Source organism: Sminthopsis crassicaudata, chromosome X, assembly GCF_048593235.1.
Source record: "Sminthopsis crassicaudata isolate SCR6 chromosome X, ASM4859323v1, whole genome shotgun sequence".
Lineage (NCBI taxonomy): Eukaryota > Metazoa > Chordata > Mammalia > Dasyuromorphia > Dasyuridae > Sminthopsis > Sminthopsis crassicaudata.
In genome coordinates this window covers 72,741,372-72,764,429 of record NC_133623.1, presented here as the reverse complement: position 1 = coordinate 72,764,429, position 23,058 = coordinate 72,741,372, and the positions used below count along the sequence as shown (strand labels likewise).

The following is a 23,058-nucleotide window of genomic DNA, read 5'->3' as shown; positions in this document are numbered from 1 at the left end:
ACACCTCTCCGTTGCTGCCTGGAAGGCCAAGGCCCGACCTCGGAGTCGCCCAAGGAACGGGAGCAAAGCTAAGCTGTCTCGGATCTGTTGGAGGGTCGCAGGCCGTTCTAGGGCTCAGTGCGGCGATGGAGCCATTGGGACGGATTGTTCTCACCCTGACCCCTGCTGCGGAAGCTCGCTGCCATTGAAGAGCCTTCCATCTCTTAGGTCCCTAAGTCTGGAGTTGCGTGGGTTCGGGGCAGCTTTCTCTCCAAAGCCCATCGCGGGGCTGCTCCGCACCCCAATGGGAGGGAGAATCCTTGCCCTGTCTCCCGAGCTCCACGGGCTGAGGGGGGAAGGAGCATGCGGGTGCAGGTCCCGAAGAAAAAACGGCAACCCACCGGCCACGGCCATGAATCAGGGATGTCGAGGGAAGGAGCAATTACACAGGAGCAGAAAGAAAGGCATGAGAGAGGGGGGAGGAGAGAAGCTGAGCCCGAGCAATTAGAGCCGGGAGCGCTGGGGACCCCAAAGCGACGGCAGAGCCAGGGTTCCCAGTGACCCTCGACTCCTCTAGTTTGCAGACCCCTTTCATAGAAGACAGCAAAGGAAACTGGGGCGCAGGGAGCGGAGAAGCGCGCGCCAGCCAGCTCGGGAGCTGGTGCCCTCTCCCCCAAGTCTCCCTTGCCCACTCGGGTGGCTGCCCTGAGAGCCCCCCAGCCAGCCCTTCAAGCCTCTCGGGGCTCTACGGGCTGGGCGAGGGCAGAGCGTGAGCGCTACTGGGGGGGGGGGTAAGAGCGAGGCCGGAAGCAGCCCCGCCTCCACCCAGGTCGAAGGGGGCTCCAGGTGTCTTTCTCCACCCCATTATCTCCCCTCGCTCTCCTCGCCCCTCCCGGGTCCGGCGGAGTGCGCCTGCGCGCTGCGCCCCCTCCCCCTCGGCTGGCAAGCACCCTACAGACTGGGAGAGAGGAGGCGAGAGAGGGCGGGGGAGACCAGGCGGCTGGAGCGCGGGCGAGGCGCGGGGCTGTGGGAGACGCTGCCTTCGCCGTCGCCGCCTCCGCCTCCGCCTCCGCCTCCAGCTGCTTGGCGGGACCTGCCGGACGGAGCCGGGCCGGGTCGAGGCGGTGTCGGCGGACGCGAGCGGGAGCCCTCTTGGGAGGGCCCCTGACGGCCGGTAGTCCTCAGGCCCTCTTGCTCCTTTGGGGAGGGAGCGGCCGTTGCTAGGCAACACTCGTCTGACCCGCCCTCCCTTCCTTCCTTCCTCCCTCCCTCGGCCCTCGAACCCCTCTCCTCGCGCTCGGCCCCACCGCGCGGGCCAGGGGAGCATGCCCCCCTGGCCGGGCTGCGGCCCGCGCAGCACGCCTGGGAGGAGGGGCCAGGGGCGCGCCCCCCTCCCCTGCTGAGGGCGGCCCCGCCCCCGAGCCGCGCCATGGCCCCCCCGCCCCGCGGCCCGGGAGCCCCCGGCTCCCCACCAGCCTCTCGGCTGGACCAGTGAGCCCGGGAGCCGCCTGCTCGCCGCCCGCCACCCCCAGCCTCCCTCCTCAAACCCCGGCTGGCACCATGGGATGTAACATGTGTGTGGTCCAGAAGCCAGAGGAGCAGTACAAAGTGATGCTTCAGGTAAGGAGCCCAGGCCGGGGGAGTTCCCGGGGAGGGGAGGAGGAGGGGGAGTCCAACGGGGCCCGACCGGGGAGGGGGGCGACAGGGAGGGGTGACGGCCAAGAATTCTAGAGTAGTTTATCAGGAATCCCGCCGAAGTTGTGGGCTGGGATGCCACCGTCTGAGTGGAAGAAGGGGACATCGTTCTGGGCATCTGTGCAGGAGCCTTGAAATAGAACCACTCGGGCACGTGGATTGTCTGCTGTGGGCATGGATTAATAGGCCCTTACTGAAGAACGTTCACTTTAGGGTTGGGGAGCACAGAGAGGTCCAACTGAAAATGGGAAACCAGGGCAGGATGGGGATGGTTGCATAGCAACGAGTTCATTTCCCAGCAACCCCTCCCCCCTTTTACACTCACACACACACACACACACACACACACACACACTCACTCACTTGTGTCACCCAACCACCAGGGGGAGGCGTCTCTTATCTAGAGGGGAGAAAGAAGCTATGAGGAGAATAAGTGATAAATAAAAACACGGGCTGGCCCGGATGACAAGGACACGCCGACTCCTCCTTGCTCTCACCCACAAAGAGCAAGTTTCCCTTTGGGATAAGGCTACATGTTTTATTAGCCTTGATGGGCCGTAGGTACTGGTGAGGAAACCGAAGGCTGAGTAGACACACGCCCGGGAGCACGTAATAATAAGCCACCTCAGCTTCCTTGACCGCCCAGTGTTCTGGTTCCGAAGTGCCCAGTAGAGTGGGAAAGTGCAAGGACACAATTTCTTCGGTTTTCCACATTTCTTCTGGGATTTCAGTCCCCACAGGTAGAGACTGAGGAACAGGAGAAGGTCCATGTTATGTACCAAGGACACCCTCGTGCTCATAGCTTTCATTGAGCATGATTTGGGGATCAGCCTGAACAGAGAACAGAGAAAAAGAGAAAAGCACCATCTCCGTCCAATCAGCTTGCAAGCTTAAACTAGAGAGGGAACATACTGACAAGAATGTGTCTCTAATAGCTCGTAGATCCCGTTGGTGTGCAGAGAGGTGTGCTTCTGTGTCTGTACTTGTATATGCTGTTTAGTGTGTATATGTATATGTATATATACATATAGAATCTATTCAAGCCGGGCATGGGTATCTGTATATACGCTGTGTATGCAGTGTATGAATTTGACATTTCATAACACTTAATACAGGTACCTTCTATATATACTGTCTATTCATGTATATATATGCTCAATGTGTTTCTATTCTTTACACATGTGCATATGTGGCCATACAGCCCATGCTGCGTGGGCACGTAGACATGCTAATATATGTATGCTTTCTGTGTTGGGATGGAATTTGTTTCGAGAAAATTAGTCACCCATAGCCAAGCCAACCTCCCTAGGGCAATGTTCCCAATAGCGAGGGAGGTCAGAGTTGGGTAGCGGCTTAAATAGAGTCTGGGGCGGGAGGCCACTCTGAGGCAGAAGGGGAGAGGAAGGCGCCTTCCCGATCAGCTCAGGGTCCTTAACTCCCCACATCCCGTCCTTTGGGCTTTGGATGGAAGAGGGTGGGGAATGAGAAAGACTGAATGTGGCCTGAGGCGTGAGGGAGACATTCAGCTCCGGGTGGGGGAAGCATCCTCTCCAAAGCTATTTTAAAAATAGAAACGATGCCAATGTGAAGGAAGCACGGTATAGAGAACTCGGGATCAGGGAGGGTGGAACAAGCCCAATGGGGAGTCCCAGAATTGGACGTTTGCAATGAGCTGAAAAGAATAAAATATGAATCAGTAAATGTTGCCTGTAGGGATGTGTTAATTTTTCTTTTCTTTCCCCGTTTCTTTTGTCTTTTTGTACTCTTTCTACCTGTTTCTCTTGATCGATTTCCTATTTCCCTTGTTCAATTTCTCTATATTGCCCTTCTCCTTTCCTACTTTCTTCCTCCCATCATGCTATCTCTCTTTCTCTCGGTCTCACCCGCTCAAAATCTTGCCTTTGTGACTGAGGTTTGCTACCATTGAGAGAGCGATGCCGGAAATTCACAACCTGGAAATAGACAGGCTATTCTTCAGGATCGGTGTTGTTCTCTGAGAATGCTGGCAGGAGGTGGGGTGGGATAGTGATAGCTTGGTGGGGCTGTAACGAACACCATCCTTCCTGTTTCAATGTCGAGAATCGTTCCAAATGGAAACCAATTGCTTTCTCACTGAATCTTCACTGTTAGTGAAAGGAAGGACGCTGGAGATTCCGTTATAGGACAAAGACCAGAGAGAGAGAGAGAGAGAGAGAGAGAGAGAGAGAGAGAGAGAGAGAGAGAGAGAGAGAGAGAGAGAGAGAGAGAGAGTGTGTGTGTGTGTGTGTGTGAGAGAGAGAGAGAGAGAGAGTGTGTGTGTGTGTGTGTGTGTGTGTGTGTGTGTGTGTGTGTGTGTGAGAGAGAGAGAGAGAGAGAGAGAGAGTGTGTGTGTGTGTGAGTGAGAGAGAGAGAGAGAGAGAGAGAGAGATCTTGAGGTGGGGCAAGGGACATAGCTTCCATGTTTATCATTAATTAGGACAATAAAAAGCAAAACAGAAGGGATTCTTTTAACTCAAGAACCATTATTATAAATATTTTCCATGATCATAACACCCCTTTGCTTGAACATTCAATAAATATTTGGGTTAAAAAATTTTCCTTGGGTTGGGAAGAAAAATCAGAATTTTAGACTTAGAGATCTTGAATGAAACAAGGGCTACTGGGTGAGTCACCTTGTAGAGGCCTGGCTTTGTGACCTGGGGAAAGTCATTGCTTCCCTTAGCCTTGGTTTCCTCATTTTCCAAAGGGAGAAAATTATGCTTGCGCCACTTACTTTCAAGGATTGTTGTGAAGCTCAGGTGAGATAATATGTGTGAAGTACTTGGTAAACCTTACGTTAATGTAAGGTACGGTTATTATTATTTTAAAATAAAGTCAAGAGCTGTAGTGGGAAGCTCAGGCTGATCTTGTGGAGATGAGATGCAGTTGGGCTTTAGAACCTCTGGCTGCCAGGCATGGAGTGAATTTGCAATCTAGACATTTGCTTCTGTCTTTCCTCTTGAGAGTTACCTTCAAAATGGAAAAGGTAGAATTAACATGATTAGGAGAGAGATAATAAGAGAATACCTGCTGCTCCAAATGACTGAATTCAAGAGCAGACCCAGGTGAAAGAATGTACAGATAGCATCTCAAAACAGATGTTGACAATTGTTAAGGAATCACGAAAAGAGAAGCAAATTTCGTTTTGATCTTCAAAAAGGAGATAAAGGTGGATTTCAGAGGCTCTGGACTAGTAAGCCTAATGTTGATCCATGTGATCCAAAATTCTCCAGTGGAATATTAGACAGATTAGACATCCAGAGGGAAAGCAGTAATCACTAGGAACCACCCTGGGTTCAGAAGAACAAATCATGCCAAATCAGGAGAATGCTATGAATTTGGCTCATCTGGATGTTAGCAAGTCCCTTGACAGAATCTCCCGACCCTCTTGTGGACAAATTGGAGAGATAGGGATTGAATGATTGTATAATTAAGTAGATAAGGACCTGGTTTAATGACCACACTGTAACTAAAAAATCAAGTCCTATTGTATCTATAATCAGTCCTCAACCTTGTCAAGTCGAACATATTTATCACCGATTTGGATAAATGGTGTGCTTGTTGAGTTGTAGGTGGCATGAAGCTGGCATAAATATCTAATGCTTTGAATCATGGAATCAGAATTTGATGGTTAGAACAGTGGGCTAAAAACATGAAGCTGATATTGGACAGGGTTAAATATAAAGCCCAGGTAGTAGGCTGAAGAGATATGGCTTAATGACAGTTCAGGTCGTTGGGAGTTTTTCTTAGTGGTTTTAGGGTTCAGATTTTTAGACTTCAAATTCAGAATACGTCCAGTCTGTGATCTGGCAGTCCCCAAAGCTCCCACGCTCTTGGGCAGGTAGTGTTCCCGTCTTGTTCAGACTATATTTGGAATATTACATTCGCTTGTGGGAATCCACTTTCAGTAGCCATTGATAAGCTGAAACCTATCCAGAGGAAGAGTATCAGGCTAGTGAGGAGATTTAAAAGCATCACCCACTAAGGACTACAGTTCAACCTGAAAAACAGAAGATGAAAGGAGGAAATAGAGTAGATGGTGACAGGATCTTCCGATACATTAAGAGCTGTCATCTGTAAACTGATTCTGTGTAGTGCTAGAGGGCAGAGTTAAGGCCACTGGTATAAATTAGAGGGAGGCAGATTTCAGGTCAGTATTAGAAAGAACTAACAATTAGAAGGACTCAACAGTGGATGGGTTTGAACTACTTGCCCTTTGAGCTAGTGAGCTCCTGGCTGCTAAGAGGCAGTGGGGGAAAAAAAAAAAAAAAGAGCACTGGCTGGGCTTGTACTCCAGTGGTCAGGGTTTGAGTCACTCTGACACTAACTTTGGGCTTCTGACTAAGACATTTTATTTCTCTAAGTCTCAGTTTCCTCATTGGCAAAATAAGTGATAATTGGTCCCACCGTTCAACGTTATTGTGGGAGGAGTATTTGGTAAACCTGAAAGCAGTGTGATTATTCCAGTGGCAGCGGGATGTCTATTTAAAGGACATTATAAAGGACTCATGTTGGACTAGGTGACTTCTGAAGTCCCTTAAATTCTAGGCGTCTAATATTAGATAGTGCTTGTACCTTTTCCCTATGGTCCTTTGCATGTGAGGATCATGAGTATCTATAATTCAGATCAGAAAACTACCACCACCACACGGCTTCTTCACACCCACTGTTTCATCTCCACTTCTTTGGTCTGTGGCTCTCGGGAATTAATTTTACTGTTGTCCTCTTTGTCTAATGTTATTGCTTTGATTTCAGAATGAAGTTGAAGTGGGATAGTTTGACTCGAGTAAGTCCTATCAGCCTACCTCTGTAACTGCAGCCCTGAGCTCACACAGAATGGGTTTGGCCTTAGGTAATTTTCTCTGATAATCTCTCTGGTCCACGTTTTCACCTGGAAATATTTGAAGTTGGTTTCTTTTATGCCTCCACTGGATTTTTCCTGGTACCAGTTTTGGGCTCATGCCTGGTGGACTTACCAGTTCCCATGCAAGCGAGTAAGCTAACAGAATTTGGAATAAAGGCCAAGTTTGATCCACCTCACAGAAAACACTAAGGACTAGTATCTGCCTCCCCCTAAACCCTTACAGGCTTTCATACTTTTAGTACTATCCTGGCTAAGGGACAGTGCAAAGGAAAAATAGGGTTGCTAGGGAATCAAGTAACCATCTCCCTCTTTGGTGGATCTCTACCGCCCAGAGACCTATGTGGTCTTCCTGACTTATAGTACTATTCTGGTGGCTTTCTGTCTTCCAGGGATCTATGTAGTCCTCCAGACTTAGAGGACTACAAGGGGAAAGTATTTTGGGGTGCTAGAGTCACAATACACCCCCTTCTGGTAGGCCTCTGCCTTCCAGAGACCTCTATAGTCCTCTAGACTTCTAGCACTACCCTGGATGGGGGAAGAACTAGTGGTATCTAGAGACATCTTTCCCCCAGATCTCCAGAGCCCACAAAACCAGTAAAAAATGAAGTCTAGACTTATCATTGTGGCTCAGTCTCTTGTTGCTTCTTAAGTGGTGACTCTGTGCAAGAACGCTTCCATTTGGCCTGGAATTCCTTTGTTACTCTGCTCCTGCTCATCCCCTCTCCTTCAGTTCTAGCAACCTCACTCCAGGAAACTGCCTCAGGGCCTATGGCCATCCCCTGCCCTTCTGTCCAGGCTCCCTCCTCTAGTGTTCTTGAGTCTGTATGTCAGCCCCCTTTTAAAGACTGATCCCAAAGGTGGAATCATTTCTCAGGTTCATAGATTTAGAGCTGGAAGGGCCTTCAGAGACCATGAAGCCCCTCCCCTTTGCTGGACAGATAAGGAAACTGAAGCACAGAGTTTATGTAACTTGTCCAAGGTCATACAACTGGTTTCTAAGGCACAATGCAAATTCAGGCTTTCCTGCCCCATGCCCAGCCTTATCTTAGCTGTTTACATTGAGCACCAGAACCAAGGTCTCTTCAGATACATGAGGAGGACTTTTTATTTCCTCTCAGGAGGAGGTTCTTAGCCTCGGGATTCTCAACTTGTTTTTGTTTTTGTTTTTTTAATTTTTGATAACTTTGTTTCAATATAATGTTTCTTTTATAATCTTATATATTTTAGGCATGATTCTTAGGAGTCCATAGGCTTCCCCAGACTCCCTGGCCAAGGGACCTGTGACACAAGAAACAGAGTCCCTGCTCTAGGGGCTTCACAGTTTTTTCCCAAGGAGACATAAAAGGAAAGGGGAGAGGGACTTCTTCTGGAGCTAGGCTGGCCCTAATGGCTGTGTCTGTATCCAGTGGCTCCAGGTCTTTACTACTGTCTCTATTCTTTCTCTTTCCCAGCCCTTTCCTCTAGTCCAAGCATTCTTAACAATTTTTATGGTGTAGACCCTTTTACAGTCAGTTTGGGAAAGCCTTTGGGACCGTTCTCAGAATGAGATTCAATGGAAGAAAATGCCAAAATTTCAATTAGAGATTAATGAAGAGAAAAATGTCACCTTTTGCCATCCAGGTTACATTTACCCACAGATCCTTTCCAAATCCCAGAGTGGAAGAATGTTTGAGTGGGTAAAAGATGAACAAAGTGGGGAAAGGTGAGAGCTGGATCTAGCAGGATGGGACTATAGAGGGGTACATGCCTTACTAGAACCAGCGTTACCTGGTCATTCATGTGGCAGATTGCATCCAGAGGAAGGTGTCCCAACGGGTGAGGGGAATAGGAAGCACATTATAGACTGAAAGAATTGGGTGTGCTTAGTTGGAGAGACAGGGTTGGGGTGGAAGACATGATACTGCCTTTAAGCACAGTACTTGAAGAGACTGTCATTTGAAGGAAGGCTTTGTCTTGTTTTGTCTGGCCTCAGGAGACAGGACTAGTTGAAGAGAAGGTGATTTGGGCTCTCTGTGAGGACAGTCCTAACATAAGTCAGAGCGGGCCACTTCAGTAGGCAGGGTTCCCTGTCACGGGGGTGTTCGAGTAGGGAGGTCTGGAGGAAATTCCTGTTCATGTATGGGTTTAGATGGCATCTAAGATCCTTCCAACTCTGAGTTTCTAAGGTCTGTGGTTTGTTTTGTTGTCATTGTTGAATCATTTTTTTTTCAGTCATCTCTGACTGAACCCCATTGGCAGTGGAGTTTTCTTGGCAGAGATACTGGAGTGATTTACCATTTCTTTCTTCTTTTTACAAAATTTTACTTCAGTATTTAATTTTCCCCCAATTACATGTAAAAGTTGCTTTCAAAAATTCATTCTTGTAAGATTGTGAGTTCCGACACTCCCTCCCTTCTCTTTCTCCTCCACCAGACAACAAGCAATCTGATAGAAGTTATACGTGTACAATCATGGTAAATATATATATATATCCATATTAGTCTTGTTGGGAAAGAAAAATCAGGAAAAAGGGGGGGAAATCATGAGAAAGAAGGAAAACAACAAAAAATTTAAGTGAAAATAGTATACTTCGATCTGCATTCAATCTCCATAGTTCTTTCTCTGGATGTGAATGACATTTCTGTCACAAGTTTTTTGAAATTATCTTGGATCACTGTATTGCTGGGAAGAACTAAGTCAGTAATAGTTGATCATCACACAGTTTTATTGTTACTGTGTTCAATATTCTCCTGATTCTGCTCACTTCACTCAGCATCAGTTTATGTAAGTCTTTCCGGGTTTTTCCTGAAATCTGCCTGCTCAGACAAGATTAGAAGGGAAGCAATAAACTGAGAAAACAGTTTTACAGTGAAAGGTTCTGATAAAAGCCTCATTTGCAAAATATATAGAGAATTGACTCTAATTTATGAGAAATCAAGCCATTCTCCAAATGATAAATGGTCAAAGGATATGAACAGACAATTTTCAGTTGAAGAAATAAAATCTATTTCTAGCCATATGAAAAGATGCTCCAAATCATTATTAATCAGAGAAATGCAAATTAAGACAACTCTGAGATACCACTACGCACCTGTCAGATTAGCTAAGATAACAGGAACAAATAATGATGAATGTTGGAGGGGATGTGGGAAAACTGGGACACTGATGCATTGTTGGTGGAGTTGTGAAAGAATCCAACCGTTCTGGAGAGCAATTTGGAACTATGCCCAAAAAGTTATCAAACTGTGCATACCCTTTGATCCAGCAGTGCTGCTCCTGGGCTTATATCCCAAAGAGATCTTAAAGGAGGGAAAAGGACCCACATGTGCAAAATGTTTGTGGCGGCCCTTTTTGTACTGGCAACTGAGTGGACGTCCAGCAATTGGAGAATGGCTGAATAAATTGTGGTATATGAATGTTATGGAATATTATTGTTCTGTAAGAAATGACCAGCAGGAAGAATACAGAGAGGCCTGAAGAGACTTATATGAACTGATGTGAAATGAGCAGAACCAGATTATTATACTCTTCCACAACAATACTGTATGATGATGAATTCTGATAGAAGTGGCAATGAGAGGATCCAATTCAATTCCAATTGATCAGTGATGAACAGCATCAGCTACACCCAGTGAAAGAACATTGGGAAATGAATGTGGACTATTTGCATTTTTGTTTTTCTTCCCAGATTATTTTTACCTTTCTAAATCTGATTTTTCTTGTGCAACAAGAGAACCGTATAAATATATATACATATATTGTATTTAACATATACTTTAACATGTTTGACATGTATAAGACTCCCTGCCATTTAGGGGAGGGAATGGAGGGAGGGAAGGGAAAAGTTGGAACAGAAGTGAGTGCAAGGGTCAATGTTGAAAAATTACCCAGGTATATGTTGTCAATAAAAAGCTATAATAAAAACAAAAGAAATCTGCCTGCTCATCATTTCTTATAGAACAAAACAATATTCCATTACATTCATATACCATTTGTTCAGTCATTCCTCAATTGATGGACATGCCCTTAATTGCCACCACAAAAAAGAGTTGCCACAAACATTTTTGGACATGTGGGTCCCTTTCCCTTCTTTAGTATCTCTTTGGGATATAAGGCCAGTAGAAACACTGATGGATCAAAGGGTATGCACAGTTTGAAAGCCCTCTGGGCATAGTTCCAAATTGCTCTTCAGAATGGTTGGATCAGTTCACAACTCCATGAACAGTTTGTTAGGGTCCCACTTTTCCTACATCCTCTCCAACATTTATTATTTCCTTTTTCCGTCATATTAGCCAATCTCATTTTTGTGGAGGTGGTACTCAGAGTGGTTTCTCTTTCCCACTTGTGAATATCCAGAAGAAGTTATTGAAGGTTTCCCGAAGTCCTCGTTACTTGGTTTCTGAGGTCTAGAAGCGAGAACTCGGACTCATCTTCCTTAATAAGTGGCACGTAGTTCTGTATCATTCTAAAGCCTTTCAAGGATTTTCCCCACAAGCTTGTGGGAGACATCGTGGGTGGATTGTGATTTCCATTTTACAAATGAAGAAATTGAGGCTCAGAGTTGTCCAGAGAGCTGGATTTGGGGGCCAGATCTCATAATGGGCTCCTATGCCTTTTCCCCTAGATACCACCAGGGTTTTGTTTTTGTTTTTGTTTTGTTGAGATGTGGTGATATGTGCATATGTATGTTTGGATGATATTTACGTATTGATGGACTTTTGTGGATTTCTAGGTATGTAGCTGACGAGGCAACAAAATCGTGTTGGCAGATTCTTCAGGGAAGGGCAGAGGAAGATGGAAGGGCCAGTCTCTCTCTGGAATTGAGAGCAGATTCTATCATTGGGTTCCTGTCATTTGCACAGGAATCACTATGCTTTGAAATGGAACCCTGGTCTGGTTTCCATCCTGGGGTAAATGCACATGGAGAGCTCAGGCTGAAGGAAGAATTTGAGCAGAGAAGTTGTTCTTACAAAGAGTAGCAGAAGAGTAAAAATTGGGTACCACAAAACACGGAAATAGTGAGTGTATGGAGTCCTTTGCTGGATTTGATTGACTTTTACCTATATTAATTTTCACTTCATCTCACAAGCCTCATGATGACTATAATATAGGGACTACTGTCCCATTAGAGAGGTGAGAAAACTGAAGCCAGAAGAAGGGCTGTGATTTGTCTAAGATCACATGGCTAATAAGTGGGAGAGCGGGGCCCCGGCGATCTTTCTAGTGGGATGAGCAACAGGTCGGTCCCAACATTAGTCTCAGCCACTAATGTTTCAAGAAAGCAAAATATGAGAGAATGATTTCCCTTGAGGTGCTAATGCTTTTTTACTGTACAAGGCAGTTAGGAAGAACTAAAGTCACAGAATGGAATGGAAGGCTTATTCACCTGCTGTGTATTTCCTGCCAAGACAGGAAGAAATCTTGAGATTTATGGTCTAGTGGTAAGGGTTCAAAAACCTCTCCTATCTCCCTCCAGATTTGTGGTGAAGCTGGTAATAAGCCATGTACTCCCTTCAGGGCGTCTTCTGGGTAGTGCCTTTTAGGTGCTTGAAGTGCTGGGGAAAGAGGATCTTTGTGATTTTTACAAAGGGTAGACAGTGCCGTTAGCTCAGCCAGATTAGCTCTGAGGTGAGTGAAGGGAAACCTAGTCAATTAGTGGTAAATGGAACCACGACAACGATGATGGCTATTTGATTGATGATTGATGCTCCTGAGATTCTCATGTGGGTGGTTTGTGGCTTCCGTGTGTGACAGAATCGTGGCTCTTCTCTTAAAGCAGGGCTCCACAGCTGCCCCAATATCACTGCCAGCCAGGTTTTCCTTTGCTCTTCCAATTCCAGCAGGCCAGTCTAAGAAAATGACTTCAAGTTTGACAAGAGAAGGAGCTTGGCTAGGGCAGCATTCCACCGGGAGCTTTCTGTCCCTCCCTTGTGCACTGGGCCTCTGCTGCCCATCTCTGACCCCTTAAGACTTGACATTCCAGATGTGACGTCATCTCCTTTGGCCAAATTCTCCCAACAAAGGGTGGCTATTCTGTTTGTTTGGAGGCAGCCCCCCAAAGAGTGAGAGTTTAAGAGGATTCTCCATTCTCTCCCTCCTCCCTTCCTGTCTTCCCTTTGACTTCTGCTTGGCAGAGGCGACCGGCACGGAGGCACCCTGCTGGTGTGGCCTGCCAAGGGAGCCTGGGTGGGAAGCGTGATGAGGGCCCGCGGGGGCCGGGCCCAATGGAGGTGGACGGGGATAGAAGAGGGAGGTTGCCAACTCCATGACACGGTGCTTAAAGATGAATTAGGAGGTTCCGCTGCATAACTGAATAAGTTGAGTGTATAAATCCAGCCCTCCTTACATCCGGGCTTCCTGCGTCCTTGTGGCCTCCCCCTCCCCCTCTGATGTTCACTTAAGCCCGTGGGAATGGCTCTCCGAGCACACTGTTCCCTGGGACCGGGGCCGCTGGGCTGTGTGGGGACCGTCACTGGGCCGGGTTTCCAACACAGGGGAACGCGCCGTCAAGGAAAAGGGGCCGGCTGTACGTGTTCCCGGTTAAATCTGGATTCCGATGGTCCCGTTGTGGGCCCGGCTCGCCCAGCGCGCTGCTCGGGCGTGTGGGCGTGGGCATGCGCAGGCCGCGGGAGGGAGGACGGGGCTGTGCATTCTAAGCGGCCGAGGAGGCTGCCTCTTTGTCTGGCGGCCGGGCCCTTTATGAGCCCTGTGCAGCGGACCCCTCCCCGCTCTCCCTCCGGCGGCCGCTGTCGCCGCCTCCCTCCCGGCCCCAGCTTGCACCCGTGTGCACCCTCACCGCGGGGCCCTGGCTGAGCGGCCCAGGGCTTGGAGAGGGAGCCGCTGCTGGCTCCCCAGAGTGCCCAGCTTTTTTTTTTTTTTTTAATTAAGGCTCTTGATTTACAAAACATTTTCCCACATTGACCCTTGCAAAGCCTTCTGTTCCAAAATCTCCCCTCCTTCCCCCCACCCCTCCCCTACATGTGAAATATGCTAAAGTAGATGTCAAATCCACCATCTGTATCCATAGCCACGCAGAGAGCTTGCTGCACAAGAAAAAGCAGATCAAGAAGGAAGGAAAAAGCTGAGAAAGAAAACAAACCGCGAGGAACAACAGAGAGTGAGAACGCTTGCTATGCTGTGGCCCACGCTCAGCTCCCATGGTCCTCTTTGTTCGTAGATGGCTCTCTTCATCGCTCGTTGTCCCTCAGAATTGCTCCTCCGATAGTCTTGTTGCCGTGTAAAACCTCTGCGTGGCAGATCCAAGGGGAAAATCCTGACCAGTCTCGGGTTTAGGTTTTTATTGATGCTTTTTGTTGTCGCAACACATTCATTCCCCAATATCCAGTGAACCCGTCTACCCAGCGAGTCTTCTCTTGTATCAGAGGTTTAAAAGAAAACCAGACAAAACACCTCAAACCAACCCCTAATTTCCAAAGCCAACTGGCACATGCAGCAGAGTCATTTTCTGCCCATCATTCTTCCCCACGTGGGCCATGCTCTCCACTTCTCCAATGAAAGGCATTTTGTCATCCCTTCTCTGGGACCACACTTGATTATTATAATTACACACTTTCAATTTGGTTGTATTCTTTTCATTTAATTTGCTTTCCATTGCAAACCCACTTTCTTCCTTTTTTAAAATTAAATCTTTTTTTTTTCTATTAACAAAAAATCCATTTTCTCTTCCCCACCCCACAGTTTAAAAATAAAACAAAGCATGATGAACACAGCTCTTGTAAACAGAGATGCCCAGTTGAGAAAAATGACACTTTGGCCGTGTCTCAAAAATCCGTCTCCTTTTATACCGCAAGACCTCTCTGGTAGGAGGTGGCTAGCGTATTTCCTCACCTGTTGGCTAGAAGCGAGACTGCTCATTCTGCTCATTCGAGCACAGAAGTCTTTGAGTTGTTCTTACCGTGTTGATATCATAGTATAAATCATCTTCCTGGTTCTTCACACTTTGTTTTGCATCGCCTCCCACAGGCTTCCCAGGTTTCTCTGGAACTGTTGCCTTCATCATTGCTCATGGTGTGGCAATATTCCATTGTCCTTCATATTCCATCCCTTGCTCAGGCATTGACCAATTCATATTTTTATTTTTCAGTTCTTTGCCACAAAGGAATTGCTTCTAGAAATAGGTTGGTACTTGTGGGTATTTCCTGGGAGGGGGGAGAAGGGGTTCATCCCAGTAGTTAAACACTACTGGGGCCTCTAGATGGCACAGTGGATAAAACAGCAGTCCTGAGTTCAAATCCGGCCTCAGACACTTAACACTTACTGTGTGACCTTGAATGAGTCACTTAACCCCAGTTGCCTTGCAAACAAACTAACAAACCCCAAACCACATCTACTTTCAGTGTAAATTCTCCTTGCAAACAGGAAGGCGCTCATTGCTCAATGGATGGTAGGAGAGTAGGAGGAGGCATGTTCATCTTATTTTACTGTTTCAGAGTCTGAGATCATCCCACTCTTGGCAGGGCACAGAAGGAGCAGCTCCTCCAGCAGGGGTTGGGGGGCAAGGGCGGCAGTGTACATAGGCCAGGGGCACCAAAGGGCAGAGAAAAATGAAGCAAACGCCTGGAATTCAAGAATACTTGGGAAAAGAGGAGAATGGAAAGTGGCTGGTTTCAGCCCTTTGGAGGGGATGGTGAGGAGAAGTTGAGATCTGGGGTTCCAAATCTCCAGGAGGCTCTGAGTATGGCAAATGTCCACAGATGAAGATGGAGAGAAGCTGGAAGAAGAAGATACAGAACTTATGGTTCTGTAGTTTGGCATCTGGGAGATCAGCCATGGGCACTGAGATGAGATGACCTGGCCTAGGTCAGAATGAGGGTTTAAACCTGGCTCTTCTCCCTCCTCAGCCAGCGTCAGGCTGCCAATGAATTTGGAGCCTTGTCTTTTTGACAGCCACTCACCCATGGGGGAAGAAGTTTATTTACAAAGCAACAAAATGTAGGATGGCTTTAGGGGAGAAATGGAAAAATCGATTCAGCTGATTATTAATAATTATAATAATTATAGAGCTTTAAGATTTGGGAAATGTTTTACAAAGTCCTTACAATAATCCTGTGAGGCGGGTGCTGCTGTTACCCTCATTTTATAGAGGAGACTCAGCCTGGAGGTGAGGTGATTTTCCTGGGCCACATAACTAGAAAGTGTCTGGAGGCAAGATTTGCACTCAGATCTTCCTGCTCCAAGGTCTTAAATAAAGAATCTACGACAGTGCAGCAAAGAGCAAGGACTGGAAAGCAACAGATGTGGATTTAAACAAAGAGCTGTGTGCTGGGCCGGGGGGACCACTTGGCTCATTTCTCATTTTGAAGTGGCTGGACTAGAAAGATGAAGGGGGAGAAAGACATATAGGTCTTCTGTTTTCAGAGTAATGTCCTTACCTTTTGCCCTTTTAATATGTTGCTGCTAATGAATTTTAAAGCCACGTTGCATGTTCATACCATCTACTATCTACCTACCTAACTCTCTGCCTATCTGCTCATCTACCTACTTATCTTACCTACTCAACTACCTACCTACCCATCTACCTATCTCTCCCTCTACCTATCTTTCTATCCACATATCTATCTACCTGCCCGTCTGTCTCTCTCCCTGGCATAGATGATGTAATTACCCTTGGACTGCATCACAGGAATATAGGAAGAATCTACAATTTTAGCTGTGCAAAGAACTCCCAGAGTGGAAGCTTCCATTACTATATGTTGCAACTTCTCTATGACTTAGACAGTTCAGTTCAACAAAGCACTGGCAAAAAGTGGGCACAGACCAACATCTCATACTGGATACCAAAATAAGCTCAAAATGAGTACGTAATTTAAACATAAAGGGTACTATCATAAGCAGATTAGTGGAACGTAGGAGACATTACCCATCAGACGTTTGGATAAGGGAAGATTTTGTGAACAAAGAAGAGATAGAGAAGTTCACAGGGGATAAAATGGACAATTTTGATTACAGAAAATGAGAATGTTTTTGCACAAACAAAACCAATACAGTTAAAATGAGAGGAAAAGCAGGAAGATTGGAAAAAATCTTTGCAGCCAACTTCTCTGATGGTCTCATTTCTCAAATACATGCAGAGCCAAATTTATAAGAATAAAAGCTGTTCTCCAGTTGATAAGTGGTCAAGGGATATGAACACCCGTTTCAGAGAAAGAAATCTATTTGGTAGTGATATGATAAAATGCTCTAAATCACTAATAACTAGAGAAATGCAAAGTGAAGTGAGCAGGAGCAGAACAATCTATACAACAACAGCAATATTGTAATGATAATTAACTATGAAAAACTAAGTAACTCTGAACTATACAATGTTCCACCACAACTCTAAAGGAGCTCTAACATAAGTCGCTAACCACCTGATGAATTCAGAGGGCAAATTAGATGTTTCTTTCTTTTTCTCCTTCCCCTGCCCCTCCCCAAACATGGCTAATATGGAATTTTCTTTTGTATGACTTTATATTTGTAATGAGTTCTATATTTCTTGTCTCCTCAAGGGGTGCGGAGGAGGGAGAGAATATGAGCTGAAAATAAACTAAAACAAATTGGACAGGAGTGGAGTAACGCAGATGTGTGCTGTGGTTTGGCAGGTGCGTGGAAGCTAGATTGGAGACACTAGAGGCAGGGGGACCAGTAAGAGCCTGTTGCAGTAATCCAAGCAAAAGAGCACGAAGGCCTGAGCTAGAATGAGAACTGTATGAATTGAGAGGATACAGTGAGGAAATGGAATCAGATCCTAACGTTGGGAATTTAGAATCCTGGCCTGTCTCCATCTGGCTTTGAGAGGAGATGGTGCTTGAAGTGGTTTTACTCACCTGGCACCTGCTGCCTCCTGTCTCTCTCTCCCTCCCGCTATCTTGTTGCTTCAGCTAAGGGGGCTTGTCCACCCCATAAGAAGGATGGTGGTACCCCGCAGAAATTGAGAAGTTTAGAAAAGAGAGGATTTAGGGGGAAATATGATGAGTTTTGTTTTAGACTTGATGCCTGCTAGACCCCTGGTTGGAGATCCAAGACTGGCAGTCAGGAGAAGGGCTAGGACGGAAGCCGTAACTGGGAGGTGTCTGCTAGAAGTGATCGTGGGACACAGGGGAGCCGATAAGGTCAGTAAGAGAGTGTGTGAAAGAGATAAGGAAGAAGTAGGCATAGGGCAGCACCCTGGGAGCTATCCAGGAGGACAATAGAACAATGATGATCACATCAAGGACACTGACTAGGCAGACAGATAGGAGAAGCAGGAAGAAAGCAGAGAATGGAAATCCGCTGAAGAGTGAGTATCCAAGGCTGTGGTCAGCAGAAAGGCCAAGAAGGAGAGGCATTTTTACAAAGGCCACTGGAACTGTCATTTACAAAATCATCTCTCCCTGTGGAGGGAGAAGGGTCAGTTGAGTGTTGCCTGACTATAAGAGGCTGAGAAGTTAGTGTGAGGTGAGAAAATAGAGGCTTTTTTAGGAGTGTGGTCGAGATATAGGATAACATAAGGGGATGATAGGATCAAATGAAGGCTTGCATCAAGGATGAAGGTCTGAATGTGTTTGTAAGTAGGGAAGGAGCCTTACTTGCTGGAAAGTGAGCGGCACACTCCTTACCCCTTTTCGTTCAAGAGATTGTGAGCCTGGCTATATAAATAATATAAAATAAAAACTATAAAATACAAATGAAAGGTTTGCTGATAATAAATCATTATTTCACGGCCCCCACATTCAGTTGTGAGATCTCACATAGGGTCACAACCCACAGCTGAATAAGCTGGGACATAGATAAGGAGAGATTGAAAATTAGGGGCAGATATGGGGCGATTAAAGGTGGAGGGTCTGAGTCAGAGGGCGTGAGCATTTTCACCACTTTGTTCACATAATTCCAAATTGCTTTCCAGAATGGTCGTATCAATTCATAGCTTCATACACCATGCAACTGTCAGTACAATCAAATTCGCAAGCACCGTTATTATAATGGGCCCAATTTTAGCACGTATCAATCCAGAACTGGCTTTTTGCCCTTTTTATCTACTCCCATGCCTACATGAAGCCTTAAAATTAAAGGAGAGACTCGTGCCCGCATTAGGAATCCCGGCAGCAGTTGTTGCCTTCCTCTTCCCACAGATCAACTGCCTGCCCCTCTGGTTGTAGTAACATCAGCCATGTTTCTACTCCTTTATCTTCATGTGATTTTTGAGGTTGTGTTAGGGGAGATGGCCATAGCAAGTCCAGTGGATGAATGGAGAGAGGGAGAAGAGGAAATTTTGGTTTAAAAAAAAAAAAAAAAAAAAAAAAGAGCACTTAGCACAGTGCTTGGTGCATAATAGGCATTGTTAAAGAAATGCTTATTCCCAGGGGCAGCTAGTTGTGTAGTAGATAGAGCACTAGCCCTGAAGTCAGGAGGACCTGAGTTCAAATTTGGCCTCAGACACTTAATACTGCCTAGCTGTGTGACCCTGGGCGAGTCACTTAACTCCAGTTGCCTCAGCAAAAAGAAAAAAAAAAAGAAATGCTTATTTCCTTCTCTTTCTGGAAAGGACATAAATGTACAAAGTAGAGGGAAAGGAATGAAGAAGAAGAAGAAACCAAATGGAAGTTAATAAAGTCAGGAGACAGCCCAGTCAGGATGACCAGTAGTTGTGTGGGGTGTCATTGGCTCACTCAGTACCAATGACTTTGTGATCATTCTCATCTGATGTTCCCAAGAATCCTCTGCTAGGTTCAGTGACTCGTCCAAGGTCACACGACTTGAAAGTGACAAAGCTGGTTCTTTTGGCTCCACGTCCACTCACCTTTTTTGCTCTACTCTGCTACCTGGCAAGATGGGGAGAAGGTGAGGAGCAGAGTTGTGCTAGATGCCACATGGGGAGGATCCAGGAGCTGTCTTAAGCCTAGTGCTGCCTCATGGGATTCTTCCTCCCACTGTGTGTGTGTTTTCACATGTGCGTGTGCGTACATGTGTGCACACTTGCATGAATGTATGTGCATTTATGAATGCCCAGATTTTGCACAATGTAACTATATTTTTATCTCATTTTATACTGTTTTTCTGGACACAATCTCTCACTGGCTTATTTTTGACTCTCATTCTTTGCATTGGGGCTCTCCTGTTTGTGTTCCTCTCTTCAAACTCCTCCCTGGCTGGTTTATTTTTATTGATGCCCTTTGTTCTTACACTACAGTCACTTTCTGATAGAACTTCCCTTGTAACAAAGAAAAACAGTCAAGCAAGACCAACGCTGTGGGCTTGGTACAGAGTTCCATCCTTGCACTCCTAACTGCTAGTGCCAAAAGGAAGGAAATGAAGCTCATCAGCTGTTTTTCAGGACCAAGAGTGGCCACAGTGACTTTTTCAAAAAGCGTTGGTGCTGCAGCTTTTCAGTGGCAGGTGTGAATTTACCTATCTAGGTTTCCGGGTGATTATCAGTATTCTCTTGCTAATTCCAGTTAGGCCTGTGTGTGAAAGTGAGACTTTGTGGGCTAGGGAGAAGACCAGGGAGAGTGGTCAGGCATGAAGAAGGTCTAGGCCTGAGTTCTCAAGTGGAGGAGGAATCACTGGGTGACAAGAAGAGGGAAGGGAAAGAAAAAAGCAGACAGAGAGAGTCAGGGAGAGAATGAGAGAATATAAGGATGGGAGGGGGTGGAGAGAGTGTGGGGGGGGGGGGCAGAGAGATGAGGAGCTGGCTGGATATGCATAGAGAGCCCAAAGAAGAAACAGAGAAACGCTGTGCAAGGGAATAAGGAAAGCAAAGACACATTGACTTCCAGATTTGTCCTACTTTCTTTATATATATATAGAAAGAAAGAAAGAAAGAAAGAAAGAAAGAAAGAAAGAAAGAAAGAAAGAAAGAAAGAAAGAAAGAAAGAAAGAAAGAAAGAAAGATATATGTGTATGTATATATATATATATACTGGAAAAATGCAGGGCTAAAGAAGACATGGTTCATAAGACTTCTGTTAGGGAGCACTTAGAGATTGGATTCAACTGTCATATTTTCTTGGGGGCTCCAGGAACTTTGCCTCTAATTTCTTAAGGAGAAAATGGACTCAGAAGAGAAAAAAGAATCCCCTTATCCTTTGCAGTCTGTCCTCTTCATTCCTTTCCCACCTGTTCCTGAATAACCAGATGTGCTGCCTTGGATTGAGGCCCAGAGTATTCTCCTCTAGCATGGTAGCTAGAGAACACTACTGGGGGGTGAGGTGGCTGATGGGGAATAAGACTTAGATCTTTCTGAAAGTTTGCTCATTGTGGTGGCTTCAGCAATTATCACTTCCTGGTCAGCCAAGGCTAATAGCACACTAGCTTCACCTTTTTCTTGTACTGAGAGAGGGAGCTGATGTTCCAGCGAGTGCTTATTTCTCTTTTGGAGGGGAAATTCGTGGCTCCCTCATTGTCTTTTTGAGAACTTACTGTGCCTAGGAAAGCACTTGTTCTTCCTGGGGCCCACGTTCTTCTAGAAGGGTTTGTAGGCATCAGCCATTCCTTCCAGCTCATGTCAGTCTCAGGAGTGGGCATTCATAGATCCAGGGAAGGAAGTGAACAAGCCCTCATAAACAGAGATCCAGAGGTAAGACTGTGTGTGTGTGTGTGTGTGTGTGTGTGTGTGTGTGTGTGTGTGTGTGTGACAGAGAGAGAGCAAGACAGAGACAGAGAGATTGAGGAGAGAGGGAGGGAAGGGGAGAGCTGGAGGGATAGAGGGGGCAGCATGGAAGAGCCCAGGCTGCTAGAGAGGAGCAGTGGAGGCAGGAAAGAAGATGAAGGGAAGGATGAGCTTTGACTTAAGCAGTATTTTAAAAATGGACGTCGACATGTCCCTCTAACTGGTGTCTGGGGGCTCTGTGCTCCTGCTGAAGGGAGAGGGAGGGGAAGAATGTTGGTCAGCCGCCAGTGCCCCTTCTGCCCCAGGGCCTTATGGGAGTAATCCCATAATCTCCTGCCTAATGGGAGTAATCCACCTCTAGCTTTTTACCTGCTGGGGCTTCAGAATCTGCCTGTGCCCAGTCTCCTTTCAGTTAGCCACAGTCTTCAAGAAGCCACAATGCCCTGACATTCATTCTGCTCCTCCCCAACTCTGCCCCCTTTTCCTTCATTTTATTCATCCTTTTGCATAGCTTTGTCTTCTTCTTCTTCCCCATGTTCTATCTGGCTCTTTGTCTCTGTAGGAAGACTCTGAAATGGATTTTTTGTGGTCGTTGTTTAGAAAAGCGGGAGGTGGGAGGGCAGCACTGGAGGCAGGGAAAAGCAGCTCCAGAAGAGGATGGTTGTTCTGCTTCCCATCCCCCATCCTTCCCATCATCTTGTGCCATCGTCAATCCTCATCACTTTGGGACTCACTCCTGTACTCCTCCCCCCCACACACTAATGAGGGGGAGAGCCGCTATGGTAGACATTCAACTGCTCAGATGCAGTGAAAGAGAGCGGAGGACCCCAACGCCCCCCAGCCCTGTGCTGGCCCAGCAATTGGGAGGAACAACTGGGGCTTGGGGGACCGGATGCAATTAATACTAACGGAACATGAGCTAGGAAGTGGGGGATGGGGCTCCAGGCAGAGACTGCTTGGTCATCCAGCTGCATGTCACCTGCCTCGAGCACCGGCTTTGACTCTTTGTAGCCACACACAGTCCCCACACAGCAGCAGCTCTCTGCCCCATCCCCCTACCTCTGACATCCTGACATGGCGCCCCTTCAACAACCAACCCATGCTCCCTTTCCACAGCCTGGGCTCAGTTTCCATAGCAACCCAGCTGCTGTGCAGCCATACAGAGAAAAGACAGTGGCGGAGCCTCCTTGTGTCACCCAGGATCCCTGCCCACAGATCCCAACGGTGGAAATGTGGGAAGGGCGCGAGCACACACCTCAGGGAGAGGTACACGCACACATCCTCCGGCAGACACGTGACTTCGCAACAATTCCTTAGATTCAGCACAGCCAGTGTGGACACACCCTTGTTCTTTACATACATGCACACCACAGGTGTGAGCACATCTCGGCAGATAGCAGACTCCTGGTCTTGCTGTGTGCTTCTAAGCCGTCACATGCTGCTTTTTTTTTTTTTTTTTTTTTTGTGAAACCATGACACCCTGCCCATCGTCACGTGACCTCTTCTTCATCTAGCTTATTGGAAATAGTTGAAGATGCTTGTAAGTCCCTCCCTGACCCAGATTCTTGTCAGTGACAGCACGTGATGTATTTGTTCCTGTATCTCTTTGCCCATGAGCTAAGTTCCTAATGCCCAGTAACTGAAAAAGTTAAGTGGGATGGAAGATTTTGTTGTTTATTTATACAGAGAAGGCTGGCCAGATGAAAAGACATCATGCTCCACTGTACGGACTCCAGCTGAGTAAGAAAGGGCCATATTGCATCCAAAGAGAGAACTGATACATGTTTAGAATGTTACACACACACACACACACACACACACACGCACACGCACACGCACACACACACGCACACACACGCACACACCCACACTCCCCTCCATTTATGTTTTATGGTAGCTATCTCTAGGGCACGGGGAGGGATGCAAGAAAAAAAGA

At 46.6% G+C, this 23,058-nt stretch overlaps 1 protein-coding gene across 1 annotated transcript in view; it reads left to right on the top strand.

Annotated features, from left to right (window-relative positions):
* Nucleotides 1-1,413: 1,413 nt before the first annotated feature.
* Nucleotides 1,414-23,058, top strand: part of PDZD4 (PDZ domain containing 4) — a 32,321-nt gene continuing 10,676 nt past the window's right edge. Inside the window, exon 1 of the mRNA XM_074278400.1 lies at nucleotides 1,414-1,599. Within this exon, the coding sequence (XP_074134501.1) occupies nucleotides 1,540-1,599 (60 nt within the window). The 5' untranslated portion in view covers nucleotides 1,414-1,539. The remainder of the gene's footprint in view (nucleotides 1,600-23,058) is intronic.